Below are 17,480 nucleotides of genomic sequence, written 5' to 3' on the forward strand. Positions count from 1 at the left end.
TCCTAGTGGGGTTGTGAACGGTGTTTTCATAAGCACCTTTCTGTTCATGACTTCAGGATTTTTTATTGGTGGACCTTCTAATATGATCAGCTCTGCTATTTCTGCGGACCTGGGTCGCCAAGAGCTCGTCCAGGGGAGCAGTGAGGCTTTGGCTACCGTCACAGGAATTGTTGATGGAACTGGGAGCATTGGAGCTGCGGTGGGCCAGGTAAGTGAGCAGGAGAGGGGTTGAAACTGAGTGTTAAGTGGTCCTTCAACCAGTAGAATTTACACCTGCCCACTGGGCCACAGTAGGTGGCACTCTCGTGCTGTAGTGTGCTGTACTGAGAGCCTGGGGGTGAGTCCTCTCCGAGGTCCAGCTGTACTGAGAGCTTGGGGGTGAGTCCCTCTCTCAGGTCCAGCTGTACTGAGAGCCTGGGGGGTGAGTCTTCTCTCAGGTCCAGCTGATGTGACCTCATATGGAAGGTGTCTCTACATTTTTAGTCCCTTTTTCCACATTTACTTCCAGATTCTTTCTGTCTGGAAATATGCTCACACCTCATCAGATAGGCCCTTCAGTGCCTAAACTTGGCACTCCAAGGACACATGCTTCTCATTTTCCCCCACCACCTGCCTTGCAAACCCTACCAAACACACACGTACGCATGCTCATCACATGGGACCCCACCAGAAGTGGCCAGGGACTCTGCAGGTGCTCTGAATCGTGTTCTCAGCTTCCTATAACTATGTCTCAAAGGGCAGTTTATAAATGTCTTATATCAGAATCATCTGGCATATTCATCAAAAGTACAGAGCACTAAGCTTACCAGAGACTTGCTGAGTTAGAGCCTGGGATCTGTATTTCAACAAGCATTCCTGGTGATTCTTTTGTGCTCTAAAGTTTGAGATCTAGGCTGAGATTGGCCTACTGTAGGTAGTTAGGACTGTTCAGATTGATCTTGTTGCTTAAATGCAGCCTTACCTTAGAAAAGGTATCTCTTGTCTGGAACGGTCACGAGCCATGCCTCTCCTAGGTTTACCACTACAGGTCATTGTGCGCTAATTTTGCAGAAATAAGGATTTGAAAGTCATCTGCATGGATAAAATAGTTGAAACTGGAAGTGATGAGGTGGTAAATGGGGAAGGAGAATATAGGCAAAACTTAAGGGGATGCCCAGAGGTCAGAGAGATAGGAAACCAGAATTTGAGGGCTGTTAGGTAGAGAGGGCAGGAGGAGAATGGAAGGGAGAAGGTTTATAGTTTGGACATTTAGGTCATTGCTGTTTTGTTTGCTTAGTGAGGATCACTGGCATCCAGTTGTTAATGAGAGGTCAAGTATTAAGGAAAGGAAGCCATCTCCATACCTATCACTGTCCAGCCATGCGTTATGTATTTATTTGTTAATGCCTGTCTCTCCCACTACAATGTAAGCTTCACTAGGGCAGCCTTTGGTTTGGTTTTGTGTTCTCCTGTAGCCCCAGTACCAAGTGTGATGCCTGGATCACAGTAGACATTCAGATATTTTGTTGGTTATAGAATTAGTGATTGACATGCTTGGTTGGCTTAGCATATTTGATTATGAGACTAAAGGGGAAAAAAACTTTGTAGAGGTAGGAGAAATTGCTTCCTTGATCATGCTCTGGAGTGGGAACCAAAAAATGCTCTTGGCCACTGGTTGAGATGCCGCCATATAAGCAGTAAGGGGTGACGGTGCTGGGCATCCTTGTCTGAAACGGCCATAGTTTGTTGTCCTTCCTCATGTTCCCCTCATTAATCAGATGGGTGGATTACAGGGAACATTTCAGGGAGTTTATTTAAATTTTCATTTTATATATTTATATTTCATGTTTTTATTGTTTTCAGAGAGAGGAAGGGAGAGAGCGAGCGAGAGTGAGAAACATCAATGATGAGAGAGTCATTGATCGGCTGCCCCCTGCAGGCCCCGCATTGGGGATCAAGGCCGCAACCCGGGCATGTGCCCTGACCGGAAATCAAACCATGATCTCCTGGATCCTAGGTCAATGCTCAACCACTGAGCCATGCCAGCTGGGCAGGGAGTTTACTTTTATTTAGAATGTCTCACCTTCCAGCCTTCAGATTCCTAACTGTGAACTTGGGTGTGCATTAGACCAACTCATGGTTCAGCAGCAGGGTCAGGAGTAAGTCATTGTTAGCTTTACTCATTCCTCTTCCGGGTTGATTTTTGAAAGATTTCCCATTGCCTGGTATGAAACCTTAACCTTCCTGATTTACTATTAAAACTCCCCCAGCCTGCTGTCTCCCTAGCCACTCTCCTAACTCACCTTGAGTAACTTTGTTCTCCCTGCCTTTCCTTGGCTTCCCAGGAAAAATCGTCTTTTCCTTCTGATTTCCACAGCAGTTGCTACATTCCTCTCATAGAACACCTGTCACAATGGACCACATTTATTGTTCATTTATCTGTCCAGACCCTGCATTTCTTGAGAAGAGGAACTCTGTTTCTTCACTTTATGTTCCCAGCACTTAGTATGTTTTTGACAAATAGCAGGGACTCAATAAGATTAAATTGTAGTATCTTCCTAAGGAAAATGAGAGCAAGTGTTCACATAAACACTTATACACAAATGTTCATAACTGGATTATTTATAACAGCTAAAAAATGGAAACAATTCAGATGTCCATCTTATGAATGGATAAATGTGATATATTCATATAAAGGACTATTTGGCAATTACACAGAAATGAAGGACTGATAGATGACACAACATGGATGAACCTAAAAATAATAAGCTAAGTGACAGGAAGCCAGTCACAAAAGACCACATATTGTCTATGGTTTTATTCATATGAGGTATCCAGAACAGGGAGATTTGTAAGGAAAGAGGTTAGTGGTTGCCTAGGGTTGGATGGGTCTGGGGAGTGACTACTAATGGGTACAAGGTTTCTTTTATGGGTTGTGCAACTCCGAAATATTCTAAAACCCATTGAATTTTACATGTTAAATGGTGAACTTTATGTTACGCAAAATATATATCAAGAAAGTTATTTAAAAGAAAGATAAAATAACAAAGTTTGAATGGCCCTTACTTTCCTTCATGGGTGACTAGACTTCTGTTTTGTTGCTTCCTATGATGTGATCTGGGCTAAATCACTCAGTTGTTCTCCTTTAATTTCTTCCACTTAGAAAGCTCATGAGTAATGTGATCAAAGAACATGGGTTAGTTAAGCTCTCACATCTGTGGCCAATTGACTTTTGACAAGGGTGCCAAGACCATTCAATGGGAGAGGAATGGTTTCCTCACCAAAGGGTGCTGGGAAACTGGATATACACATGCAGAGGAATTAATTTGGACCCTTTCTACCGTACATAAAAATGAACTTAAAATGGATCAAATACCTAACTTTAAGAGCTAAAACTATAAAACTTTTAGAAGAAAACAGAGACAAATTGTCATGACAAACATGTACAAATGTCCGATAAGCACATGAAAAGATTCTCAACATTCTAAGTCATGAGTAAAATGCAAATAAAAGTCACAGTGAGATACCACTTCACACGTATTAGGATGGGTATAATTTAAAAATCCCAGAAATAGCAACTACTGATGAGGACAGGGAGAAATTGGAGGTCTCATACATCGCTGGTTAGAGTGTAAAACGGTGCAGCTGTTATAGAAAACACTGTGGTGGTTCTCCTAAAGTTAAACATTAGAATTACCATATGACCCAGCAATTCCACTCCTAGGTCTGTATCCCCAATGAACTGAAAACAGAGTTTCAGATATCCTATGCCAATGTTCACTGTAGTACTATTCATAATAGTCAAAAGGTGGAAACAACTCAAGTATTGATCAGTAGATGACTGGATAAACAACATGTGGTATATCTATACAGTGGAATATTATTCAGCCATGAAAAGGAATGGAACTCTGATATGTAGTACAGCGTGGTTGAACCTTAAAAACAATATGCTAAATGAAATAAGCCAGACACAAAGGACAAGTACTGTGTGATTCCACTTAACCTAAAATATCTAGAATAGGCAAATTCAGAGACAGAAAGCACATTAGAGGTTACCAGGAGCTGGGGAGAAGGGGGCAATGGGGAATTACTGCAAAATGGGTACAGAGGTTCTGTTTGGGGTGATGAAAAATTTTGGAAGCAGATGGTGGTGATGGTTGTACAACATTGTGAATGTATTTGATGCCACAGAGTTATACACTAAAAAATGTTTAAAATCGCAAATTTTATGCTATATATTTTATCATAATAAAAAAAGTGGTTAAATGTTACCAGATCCTTTTTGTTAATCAAAAGTAAAGTAAAAGAGTATGTTGTAAAATGTTAATCACACAGTAATCTTCTGAGTAAACAGCATAATTATAAAATGAGTGGTATACTTAAAAGACAAACTATTTTTGAAAGCATCAGTTACAGTCCCTTTCATTGGAAGAAAGAATGACTAAATGGAAGTGAGTTGAGGGTGTTCATCTTCCTCTCTTCATAGCAAAGTGAATAGAAATAAACCTTCCGAACTCATGTCTTCTGTTATGTAGTTTTTGTGTTTGGACTCAGCCAGTTACAAAGTGAAGGCCGTTAATAAAGCACACGTGGGGGCGTGTGGGTGAAAGAGCTTCGTAACCTGCAACACAGTGTACAAGTCCCAGCTTGCATCTTACTTTCCAGAAGAGCCACCTTTAATTACTTATAGCTACTTCATTTTATTAATTTATGAAGGATTATATTCTAATTTCTTTCTCTCCCTTTTAGTATTTAGTGTCTTTGATCCAGGACAACCTCGGATGGATGTGGGTTTTCTACTTTTTCATTCTCATGGTAAGTGTGTGGCCCCCTTTTTTTGAACTAGTAGGTTTTCTTATTGATTTAGTTCAAAACATTTACTTAAATCACTTCTTAAATCAGCAAAATTGCTGATTGCTTTTAAAGACCCTTTAGTGAAAAGTAACATTTTATTAGTCTAGAAGACATTCTCTTTTCAAGGAGGGAAAGGGCCCTTAGTTTTCCATTGACCTGAGTCTAATGAGTATTGTTATTTATAAAACCAGAAAACATGACAGGCGACTTATTTAAAGTATCACTGCCATTAGTCGGTGTACTCTTCCAGGGTACTCTGCTGAACATAATTGGAGAATTCCAAGGGAAATTACAGCGTGCGCCAAGCCACCTAGGGTTAAAAAAGAAGCATTGCTATGATTAACACTGGTGTGCCGGCTCTAAAAAGAACCTGAGCCTCTTTGAGAAAATATCTGTGTGCCTTAGACATTCTTGGCTGGAATTCGGTACTTTCTGAGAAGTAGCCCATACAGTGGGGCCTGTGCTTTTGGAATGTCGCTTCCTCTTGAATAAGCATGTGACAGTTTGAACCGTTATTGGTGAGACAGTGCTCAAGACAGGTCTGCTTGAGAGAGTCTAGTGACAGCTTCGTCCACCAGGGGGGAGGCATTCGGTTTGCTGACCCTAAATCTTGGGCATCCTAATTGGAGGCAGCCTCAGTCGTCCCAAGTCCAGACACCACAGTCTTGTTCAGGGAGTCACAGGTAGTTCAGCACCTGGAGCCCTCTGGTGCTGCCTGAAGGCGTATGTTATCTGCTGTCACAGAGGATGCTCTCTTCTACCCAACTGCCTTTTAGCTTTTAAAGGCTGGGTCATGAAACTCCATCCATGCTGACATCACGCTAAGCAGAGGGAAACGTCTCCTGATGAACTTGCTGTTAAAATCATACTAGAAGTTGTAATAGAAAGAAACTGGATCTGTTATAAGAAACACTTTTTAAAATCTGTGCCCCAGTATCGATGTTCTGTTCCACCTGTCACAAATTATTTAATTTGTTTACCTTAGTTCTTTTATTTGGAGACTGTAATGTCACATTAAGTATTTTGTAATATTAACTAATTTTTAAAATCATTTTCTAATTCAGTGAAGATTGGAGTTACCTTTGTACGAAGTCAGAATGAACATAATTGTCCAAAGTCATTATTATGTTCCAAACATGATGCTCCAACAGAGTTAATTCAGTTGTTACTGCACATTTAATGCTTTCCTTCTCTTTGCAGACAAGTTGTACAATTGTATTTATTTCGCCATTAATAGTGAGGGAAATGTGCTCTCTTATGCAAAGACGACAAACGCGCAGTACTGAGTGACTGACTGGTGCCCACAAAACAACAAGATTAATAGGAGATACATCAGGACTGTTACTTCTTTTAATTCGTCCTATTTTGGGGTTGTCTTAAGAGCTCCGACATAACCTCAGATTGTCAAGCCTCTTTCAACAGCGTCAGACACCCGGTGCTGACAAGTGAAGGCGGGCTGTTTGCTACACTACAGGAATTATCGCTGACACTGATGAACTTTATTGTTTCATGAATGTACAAATGGTCTGTGAATTTGCCAGTGTCTTTGTCAGGCCTGTTGAGGTTTCTCCCTTTAACCTTAAAGGCTACATTGGACTTGGCCCCCTCTTCTGCAGCCTGGGAAGCTGAGTGACCACGAGGAGCCAAGCATGGTTTATGTCAAGGCTGGGCTCCATGAATAGAAAGGCTCGTTGCATTTTGCTTTGGAAATGAGTTTGCAGAGTGGCTTATCTTGGCAGCATCAAATCCTGATAAAGTGCTCCAGCTGGATGCAGCATCAGCCAGCCTGGGACCAGGAATGCTTTTGTTAGCTGTGGTGAGAAAAATCATGCTACCTGCAGGAGCAGAAGTGTCTCCAAACTGTTGTCAGCTTGCTCTCCATCTTCATTCAGAACTAACTCTGGCTCCTGGCAATGTCGAGTCACCCTTTCAAGGACCACGAGGTGGATCAGTTGTGAACATTCCAATGAGATACCCACAACCGAAGTACTCAAGCCCAGGTTTGCTGTCTGGGATCCACGAGGAAGCTAATCGGCTTGGCCCTGTGTTCAGAAGACTGATCTGTCACAGCCAGGTGCTGTGAGTTACCTCAGCGGAAGACTAAAGTTAGAGAAAAAGGAAGGACCTTCTGTCCTGGGAGTTAGCTGTGTGACATTGAATCACATTGATGGACCACGAGGGCCTGAGGAGTGTTTAGGTATCTGTTCTTTAGAAGTTTGTAGAATATACGTCTCCAATAGCATACTATTAGTATAGTGAACTCTATACTAATTGTCAATATTTTAAGGCCGTTCTGGATAAATATTCTAAATTACGTAAGCAGAATGGGGGAGAAATGTGCAATTTTGAGGACTGCATAATTTGCATTGGGTTAGGGAATATTTTTAGCCGCCTGCTTTATACTCTGAAATGTGGTGTGTTTGTGAACCTGTAAATGTTATTTAATCAAGCAGATTTCCAATCAGTTAATTGCTCATTACTGACAAAAAGGGAAAATATGAAACAGGAAGGGAAAATAAACTGACTTTTATAATAAATGTCTGTCCATCTGGCTATTTAAATTTACACTCTGAGCTTCGTTTTCGAATGTGACTCATGCCCGTGGTTTCCGCTGTTGCGTGCTCCCTCGTGCCCACTCACCGGCCCCGCGTGGGTCGTACCGCTTCTCCGCGCGGAGGTGCGGGCCGGCCCATCTCTGCTGGCTCTGCGGCTGCCCTCCCTTCCCCTTTGTGTGAGGTGCTGTGCTTGGCGAGCTGCCTGGTTGTCACTAAGAGCTGTCGCGGACGAACCCCATTCTGACATTTGGCTCAGCTTCCTTTCCCCCGACGTGGTCAGTGTGGTCACATCTTTCTAAAATTTTTTAAAAATTGGAATAATTTATTCTAGCAAAAGTACAAAGTATAGAAGATTAGTGTGTTTGAATCACTTCCGAGTAGAGAAGGTCCCCACTAGTAGGTGTGAGTTTTGGAGATGCTCAGAGTGGAGACAAGTGGTGGCCCAGGCTTCCGACTGCCACCAGGGCACGAGTCCCCAGACTGAGCGTGTGCTGGCCATAGAACTGCAGCCGTTTGGGGTTTTCCTCTACATTTTGAAAGTGCCACGGAAAGAATGGGAGACGTGTTCACTGAATTCACAGCTGGTGGTTAGAAAATGAAAGAAAAATGTTGAGACAAAAGGAGGAAGAGCCAGGCAGACGGGGTCAGATGGACAGTCCAGAGGCGCTGATGGTGCAGCACGTGGTCTTGTTCTGCCATCGCCTGGCAGCTCCTGTCGGTGGAGCTGCCGAGAAGCAAGAACTTGTCTGTGGAATCCTGCTCCGTTCTTCTGCACAGTTACTCAGAGCACAGTGTTTTAGATGGTTCTCCCAGCTTGGTGAGTTGGCTTTAAGTTTGTTCTATGTTTGTGGCCCGCTGACTCACCGTGCTGTGCTGGCGGGGCCACCAATGGCACTTTCTGTAGCCTCTCACGTGACGTTGGTCACTTCATCAGCAACCAGAGCAGTTTCCTCCGCAGCCTGGTAGTCTTCCATCTCTGCTCGGCGCGTCCTCTCCCTCCCCGAGTCAGTATGTCACATCTTCCTATCCCAGCACCAGCTATTGTTTCCTTACCCAGTTTAAACTTAGGTGCACCGGAAATGAAATAAATAAAATAATTGCTCAGCATTGAACGACATTACATGTTGCACCCTGGATTTATTTCCTTACTGTTCTAGTCTGACCATCTGTGCGGGAATCAGTGTTAAAGAACTCCCAAGAGTTACCTTCACTTTCTTACTGACTTTCTTCCCTTGAACAGAAGTCCATGGTGAGGCTGATTTGGGGATGGAAACGCATTGTTTTCTGGCAGCACAGCCTCTGTGGCTCACTGGGTTGAAATGAAGCGCTCTGGCCTGCCTTTTCTTGTTAGGCACCTGCTCTTCTTGCGTGTAGTGTGACAAAGGAAGGAAGGCCCCTCCCCCTTCCTGCGAAGCCCCTTCCTTCCTGTTTCCTGCAGGACCAGTCCCCCGTTCACCGTCCATGCAGGAAATGTGGACATCGTGATGCTCTCACCCACTCCTTCCCTTCTCCAAAACCTCCAGACGTCCTCCCTGCCTCCCATATAAGTAGCTGATAAAATCCTCTCATCTCTACTAGTTCTTCTGACTCACATCCTGTTTATCTTTTCACGGCCAATTCCTGTGAGTTGCGATCGGCCGCCTTCCTGGCTGTCCTACTGACTCTAGGTAACTAACTAGGTAACCGTGCCTGATATCCTGACACATTAGCAACAGCACTTCCCTTTGCTCTTCAGGCGTCCTAGTTTGGACACCCTATCCTTATCCTCTGACATCTTCATCACCCGACAGAAACCTTGCATTGAAAGGCCATAGAACTTGGAGATCTTTTTCTTTTTTAGACATTTCCTATTCTTTCTTAATCTTGCTCTTGTACTTGACACTGATAACCACTCCATCTTTCCCAGGACTTTTTCCCTTTTGACTTCGATGGCATTTTAATTTATTGATTCTTCTTACCTCCTGTCCCTTTGACTGGGTCTCTTCTCCACTCACCCTCTGCTAGTTTCCTTCCTGTAGGTGTCACCAACTTTCTTTGTCCAGTTCTCAGAATCTGCCAGTAGCTCTGTTAAATACTCAGTGAATAAGAAACCACTAAAGAGAGGTATGGCATCTGCTTGTTAAATCCTGCTTGGCATGAGGTTTTTCCATCTAGCTTCAATCTACTTCTTTTTAATATGTTTTTATTGATTTCATAGAGAGGAAGGGAGAAGGAGAGAGAGAGAAACATCAATGATGAGAGTCATTGATCCACTGCCTCCTGCACTCCCCTTACTGGGGATCGAGTCCACAACACGGGCATGCGCCCTGACTGGGAATCAAACTGTGACCTCCAGGTTCGTAAGTCAATGCTCAGTCACTGAGACATACTGGCCGGGCTTCAATCTACTACTTTACTGAATCTCCCATCGCCTCTACATGAACCCGCTACAAAATCAGACCGGTCAGCTTATTGCTTAGTACCAATGGCAGTGTGTATGCATATCTTCTTTAAAAAAAATTTTTTTTTAAAGGAAACACCTGTTTTTTTAAAAACTGAAAAAATCTGATTGTGATAAAATACAAAATTTGCCATCTTAACCGTTTCAGGTGTACAGTCGAGTAGTGTTAAGTATATTCCCATTGGGGTGCACACCTGTCTTGATTCACACTTCTTGTCTGTAATACCCCTTTGTAACGCTCAGCTTTCTGAATCTTAGTTTTCTTTCCCAGCCAGACTTATTGGCCCTCTGCTGTCACTCCTTCCTTTGGTAGCAGTATCAATATTACTTATTTGGTGTTAAGCTGTTTCTGTCTTACCTGTTTTTCTCACTCCTCGGGAGAATGTGGCTCCTTTTCTCTAGCCCCTAGTTTCTTGCATGTTGGGTCCTGAGTAAATGTTGATCATGCTAGAAATGGTGGAAAGAAAATTCGACAGTGGAGGGTGGGCCAGGTGGGCCGTGACTCCCTGACCCTGCAAACAACCTTTGGCCTTGCAAAACGCAGGACCCAGTCTCCCGCGGTACGTGGCCTGGTCATCCCCATGTCCATTGTTCAGGCCACTGTCTATTCCCACTGCTCAGTCCCAGGTAGAGCACACAGTTGGCCTGGGCTGACCGATTTTACTGCCTTGTTTTGTTCACAGGCTGTTTCTGGGTAAGTTGCCATTTCCTCAATTAAGCTGTGAGCGTCCAGGAGTCAGTTCCATGTCCAAGGACACTGCAGCCATTTCATCCAGATAGTGCGTTTACCTTCCCAGGTGGCCTGTGGACTTTTAGATTCAGGGTCATCTTCTCAATGCTTTTCTGGAAATGCCCTGAGCATTTCTGGTGACCAAGTTAGTTTCAGCACCTATCCAGAATAAATCAGATTGAACATGAAATACAGATGTCTGTATCTGATGATACAAATCACTTAAATGATTATATATGTGTGTATTATGTAAGTCATCTATGACTATATATTCATAACTATATTATGTAATTACATATACAAGTATAACTTTAGGTATGTAAGTATACATGCTCGCGTGCTTACATACACATACGTAAGCATATACATATCTCAAGTCTAATACGTGAGAAGGAATTCTGTACCTGAGCATCCAGCGGTGTGGTCTCCCCATCAGCACTGATACAGTGCTTAATATGCTCACACCTCTTTTAAAATGCCATCCCATTCACAGCTCTATCCCACCACACCTTTGTCAGGTAGGCAGGGCAGCTGGTTCTGTTCCTTGGATGTGAGAACAGACTCAGGGTAAGTGGTCTGCCCGGGGTCACACAGTCTGATAAGTGACAGAACAGGGACGAAGTCACAACCCAGGCCTTTTGACTTAACTCCAGTGTTGTTTCCACAATGCCATGTGGCCCCTTCTCATTTACCTTAATATCCTGTCCTAGGTTTACTTCCGAGCTATAAACTGTGCAGCTGCTCTGTGTTCTGAGGGCCAGCTTCCTGGAGGGTGAGCGGGCCTGTCTGACGCTGTGGGGTTTTGCCCCCACCCTGCACCTGCTGCTTGACTGAGCGCCCCCAGAACCCCTCAGCAGCCCTGGCCCTGCACCTTAGCGCCTCTGCAGTGCCTTCTGCTCCAAGTTTTTTTTAAAAAACGTCTCTCCCCTCTTTTTCCTGGGCCTTCTGTCTGAGGCTCAGGAGGGTTGCGGTGTAATCTCTCCCATTCTCCCCAGCCCTGAGAGGGCAGGGCCACCTGAGCCAGGTCTGCCTCCTTCCTCGTGACCAAGTTCCTGCTCTTCCCCTTCCTTCTAATGAATGTTTCATTCACTCTGAATGAGGCTCTAAAATGCCATGAGTCAGCTTTTTACTGCCTGCTATTGCCCGCTGATTAAAGAAACAATTTTTTCCGTTTGCCCTTTTAGAAATTCGATAAAAAAGTAGCAAAATCACTGGAGACTATTTTAAATCCCCTTTATCACAAGGAAGTTGTCATCTCCTAACTTCATCGTCAGCGAAATGCTTATGAAAGGGCCACCCTATTTGATGGCAGTGTTGTGGATTTTAATGGGATAATTGTATTTAGGTAAAACCTTTCATCCGAGGACTTCAAAGACTTCTCCCTGTTTCATAGTTGTTATCATGCCCTAAAGAGTGACATCAGGATACCATGGGCCTAGACTTTGTGTGTGTGTGTGTGTGTGTGTGTGTGTGTGCATTTGCCTATTTAGTGTTTTGTTTGCTTTCCTAGCCTCACCATAGGAACCTCACCATAGGTTTATGAAAGCTGACAGTGTGACAGTTGGTTGCCATTAAAAAATTGTACCTAATGAACAGAGACATGACTTACCTTTGTTTCGTGGCATGAAGATGTTAAAGGGCTTATGAAATAAATAAAGAACAGCCCTGATGGAGCCAGGAGGGTGGGCCTGGGAGGTGAAGCAGCCATCCTTCCCCAGATGCCCCCTACTCGTGAAATAGGTTCGATCATTGTTTGTACTACTTGTTGGGTTCACATAGATGATTCTGGGAACAAGCTTTTGGGGGAAATGTAGGTACTGCATAGTCACCCAGATTGTCCTTTAACAGAACTTTTGGGAAACAAGCCTGTGCCACGACTGAAAGTAAGGTCCCTCATTAAGTTAAAACAACACCAAAGCCGCCCCCCCCCCCATATACCTCCCCACCCCTGGTCTCTGCCATCAGTTATTTATTAGCTGTTGAAACAGCCTCTGGATAAAGGGATGGGTTAGTTAAGAGAAGAAGCTTTTAGCAAGAGTGGCCCAAAGGAATGACACCATTCTAGCCCCCCCTCCCCAACACACACACACATCCATCTGCTCTGTGGGTTTGGCACAGTCTGTAACCAGCTCATTTAATGCTGCAGGATCATGGTGATTCTAACTCATAAGGAGATGTCTAGATCAACATTTATGTTTTACTCCTTCCGCAAAAAAAGCAACAGCTCACTGTTAAGCCCTTTTCCATATCTCCGGTGGTTTGTTCCTCTTGACTCAGCAGGGGGAGACAAAGTTGCAAAGACTTGGCCTGCTGTACTTTTCAGCAGGCAAAGTGCCTCGTGTTCTTTATTTCATTATTACTTTATATCCGTTTGTTTCGAAACCCTCCTGGCTGGTTATTCTGGTTGAAGTTCTCAGTTCCTCCTGTCCCCAGCCTCCTGTCACCACTGATGACTGATGACAGCCTGTCTTACTGAAAGATCAGATTATCTGGAGTTTCTCCAGTTGGACAGTTCTCTGTCTCTCAGAGGAATTATCTTCGCTCTAAATCCCACTCCCTTTGATTAGTTTCTCTCCACTATTTTTTTTCTTCTTCTGTCTTTAAACTCTGCAGGCCCCTCAATTGACACCTTCAACCATCCCCTCCATGCCTTGCTGCTACCATTCCTTCTACTAGGAATAGTGAACAAATTCTCCAAATGGATGGTCCACCCATGCAAACCTGGAAGGTCTACTCGTGCAAACTCAGATGGCTTACCCATGCAATTCCAGATGATCTACTCATGCAAACCTGGATGTGTACCTGCGAAAACTGGATTGCCTACCTGTGAAAACCTGGATGATCCACCCAGCAAACCCTGAGGTCCACCCATGCAAACTCAGATGGTCTACCCATGCAAACCATGCAAACCAGAAGGTCTACTCATGCAAACTCCATGGTCTACCCATGCAAACCTGGGTGGCCTACCCATGAAAACCTGGATGGACTACTCATGCAAACCCGGATGGTCTACCCATGAAAACCTGGATGGACTACTCATGCAAACCCGATGGTCTACCTGTACAAACCTCTTTTCATTCACTAACTCTTCCTTCCCTAATCTAGACTTCAGCCTTGAATTATGAATTATGGAGGTCAGAGCTAAAGGGAGGCTATCCTTCCTTCTCCCAAGTGTGTGGATCCCTTTGTGTCATCCTAACAGGTAGTCACGACCTGGACCTGCACTTGGAAATGGACTCTTCCAGAGACAGAGTACACTCTTGTGAAACCATTCCGTTGTGGAGTAGCTAGAATTGTTAGAAAATTTGTGTTCTTACCAAGTGGAAATCTTACAGTGTTCTCTGTTGGTTCTAATTCTTCCTTCTGGAGCAACCCAGATGTATATTTTCTCTTGGTGTATTTGAAGACAATGTCAGTCTCTCCCTTTCAGCTTTTTAAGTTTCCAATTTTAAATTCTATTGAAACTATTCCCCCAGCTACTGATTCCCGATAAAATCCGGCAAGCCAGTTTTTACTGTCGAAGTTGATGACTACCTTCCCATTCTTTAAACTCTGCTTTCCTCCCCGATTTAAGGTTCCCCTTTCCTTCTAGTTCTCAATCCCAAGAAAACTCTCTAAACAAAATTGTTCCCTCTTCTGTGTTCCTGAGACTGTTGGTCATAGTCTACTTTCAGCCTTGACTTCAATCTGTCCACAAAACTCTAGAAAGTCAGTGCTATCTTCTAGTCATTTTGGAAAAGTCCCCTCATAGAGTGGCTGATAAGCGGAAGGTAGAACTTAGTGTTTCATTTTCTCTGTTCTTCTTCCATCATTTCCTTTAGAAAGTTCACTTTTTACGATTTCCCAAAACCTACAGGTGACTACCAAATATTTCTCTCTAGCCCCAATTTGTGCCTCATTTTCCAATTTTAAATTGCCCAAGATTGGATGTCCACTGGCAGCTCAACTTAATATGGTTCACTTTCTCACCTCCATCCCTGGAAACCCACTACCCATATAACTTCCTAGCGGTCTTTGTTTAATAAACGGCTTGAAATGTTTTTGAGTGACCTTTGGCACCAACACATATTTAGATTCTTAGTCACTAGGTAACTCTCTCTTGTTACTGGACCACAAGTCCTCACCTTTGCCATAATTCTCACACTTTCTGGTTTCTCCTTAACTGCCAGTGGGAACACCATCTGACAGTTCAAGAGAGACTGTCCCCCAGGCTCACAGCCTTCAGGATCATTTGACACCTTTCCCCCTTTCCTTGTAGTCCAGCTTCCAGGTGTTGCTGATCCTTTCTTTCTTTTCCAAGTCATCTCTCATTTTGAGGAGTAAGCCCCTTCCTCTACCTGAACTATTCACAACAGCCTTACTTTTTAAAAAGATTTTTTAAATTGATTTTTAGAGAGACAGGAAGGGAGAGGGTGGAGGAGAGAGAGAGAAACATTGATGTGAGAGGAAAACATCAATTGGCTGCTTCCTGCACGCCCCCCACCCGAGATCGAGCCCACAACCCAGGCATGTGCCCTGACCCCGAATCGAACTGATGACCTTTCAGTGCCCTGGATGGCACCCAACCAGCTGAACCACACTGGCCAGGGCAATAGCCTTATTTTTGCTCTATCTCCTTCCAGCCTTGCCCTGCTCCACTTTGCCCCATGCTCAACTTTTAGAAGAATCTTTTTTTAAAAAAAATTATCTTTATTGTTAAAAGTATTACAGATGTCCCCCTTTTCCCCTCCGACTTGATCTCTTCCACCCTGCATCTGCCCCACCCCCAGGTCTTCCCCATACTATTATCTGTGTCCATGGGTTATGCATTTATGCATATAAGTTCTTTGATTAATCTCTCCCCACCCACTCCTCCACCCCTGCTGTCCCCCTGAGACCTGTCAGTCTGTTTCATGCTTCTATGTCTGTGGTCCTGTCTTGTTTGTGAGTCTATCCTGTTCCTTAGGTTTCATATGAGTGAGATCATGTGGTACTTGTCTTTCTCTGACTGGCTTATTTCACTTAGGATAACACTCTCCAGTTCCATCTATACTGGCCCAAAGGGTACAAGATCCTTCTTTACAGCTGCGTAGTATTCCATGGTGTGAATGTCCCACAGCTTTTTTATCCACTCATCTACTGATGGGCACTTGGGCTGTTTCCAGATCTTAGCCATTGTAAACTGTGCTGCTATGAACATAGGGGTGCATAAGTTCTTTGTGATCGGTGTTTCAGGTTCCTTAGGATATATTTCTAGAAGTGGGATCTTTTAGGAGAGTCTTGATAAACAGTGTTCTTGTGGTGTTACTCTGCTCAGGTATCACAAGTGAGTCTCTTGGTAACTGGGTTTATTTTGAGATCTTGCACGAATTCGCATCTCTAGCTGGAAACCTGGGAGACCAGAGATCTGAGCGTGAGCCGTGGTGACACGTCTCTTCCACTGAAGTCTTGTTTGTGATGGTACTGAACACCCCTCTTCCCTTGTCTTTTTAAAAAATAACAACTTTATTGAGATATAATTTGCATATACCATACAAGTCACCCGATTAAAGAAAGTGTGCAGTGGTTTTGGGGATATTCACAGATTCTGTATTTATACCTACTACCGGGAACAGTTTCATCACCCCAAAAGAAAGCCCATACCCATCAGCAGTCACCTTCCATTCTCTTCTCTCCCCAGCTCTAGGCAGCTACTGGTTTACATCCTGCACCTATGGATTTGCCTGTTCTGGAGATTTCATGTAAATGGAACACACAATATGTGGTCTTTTGTGATTGGCTTCTTTCGCTTAGAATATTTTCAAGGCTGTTCTAACCAGGTTTTCTTAGGTTCTGTATTTGTCTATTTGGTATCCATTCATCAGAGGGCTAACTGTGTTATTACATTTTTTTAATGTTCTCTGTTCTTGATAGTCCTGCATTTGTGGCCTCCTTGCCTGGGTAGAAACTGCCCTCCCAGGGCTTAGCCAGCTCTTAGAGATAGCTAAAGGCTCACCCTGGAGCACTTTTCACATGCAAATGACCTAGTCCAGAGCCCACACCCAAGCCTACTACCTCCTTTATTAAACTCTCAACACCAAGCCAATATTTCCCCTGCCCTAAATCAATCCCAGGCCAGGTACCAGGCAAACCAGGGACAGCCCCTTCCCTAAGACTTCCAGAAGTATTTAGACTCACCATTCCCAAGCTGCTGACCCTGTCCTGCCTTGCCTTTCAGCAGAAAACACACTGCAGGCTCCGGCTCGCTCCTTCTGCCTCCGGACGCAAACTGGAGCTTTCCACCCGGCCCGTGCGGTGGCGATGTGCTCTCCTCTAAGGGACTGTAAGTAATAAAAATCTTTCAATGGCATTGACCTCCATGTTATCACTTAGTCACCTCCATCAACTAAAATCCTGTAGGTCCAATTGAGACAAAGTTTCATTTATACTGTAGCAACAAGTATCAGTTCTTCATTCCTTATTATGACTGAGTTATATGTGTAAACCACACTCGGTTTATTTATCAGTTGGTGGACATTAGGGTCATTCCCATTTTTTGGCTATTATGAGTATTTAAGTACAAGTATTTATGTACAAGTTTTTGTGTCGCTATATGTTTTCAGGCCTCTTGGGTATGCAGGTACCCCCTGCTTTCTTTAAGTTTACATTAGGCCGCCTCGCTTTTCCAAAAGACAGTATGGTAACGGTTTTTTCATAAAAGCGAAAATACTGTTTGTATTTCTTTTGGTTTCTGTAGGTCTTTCGTAAAAGAGAAGTGGTGTAAAATGAGCTTTATAAGATATCTTTGCCTAATGCAAGGCCATGAAGACTTTCTCCTAAGAGTTTTATTATTTTAGCTCTTACCTTTAGGTATATGATTCATTTTGAGTTGATTTTTGTATATCGTATTAGGTAGGAGTCCAAGTTCATTCTTTTGCATGTGGATTTCCAGTTGTCCCAGCAT

General features: G+C 43.6%; 1 protein-coding gene and 1 pseudogene across 2 annotated transcripts in view; one reads left to right on the forward strand and one right to left on the reverse strand.

Moving 5' to 3' along the window:
* SLC37A3 (solute carrier family 37 member 3) overlaps positions 1–7,370 on the forward strand; it is a 41,613-nt gene extending 34,243 nt beyond the window's left edge. For both annotated transcript variants that reach the window (XM_087820982.1, XM_087820981.1), the window contains exons 14-16: positions 57–208; positions 4,729–4,794; positions 6,034–7,370. In XM_087820982.1, the coding sequence (XP_087677108.1) occupies positions 57–208; positions 4,729–4,794; positions 6,034–6,123 (308 nt within the window). In that variant the 3' untranslated portion in view covers positions 6,124–7,370. The remainder of the gene's footprint in view (positions 1–56; positions 209–4,728; positions 4,795–6,033) is intronic.
* Positions 7,371–8,032: 662 nt separating this feature from the next.
* Positions 8,033–8,362, reverse strand: LOC148092179 (dynein light chain Tctex-type 1 pseudogene; annotated as a pseudogene).
* Between the last annotated feature and the right edge of the window lie 9,118 nt (positions 8,363–17,480).

This window comes from Miniopterus natalensis, chromosome 10 (assembly GCF_054644295.1).
Source record: "Miniopterus natalensis isolate mMinNat1 chromosome 10, mMinNat1.hap1, whole genome shotgun sequence".
NCBI classification, from domain to species: domain Eukaryota; kingdom Metazoa; phylum Chordata; class Mammalia; order Chiroptera; family Miniopteridae; genus Miniopterus; species Miniopterus natalensis.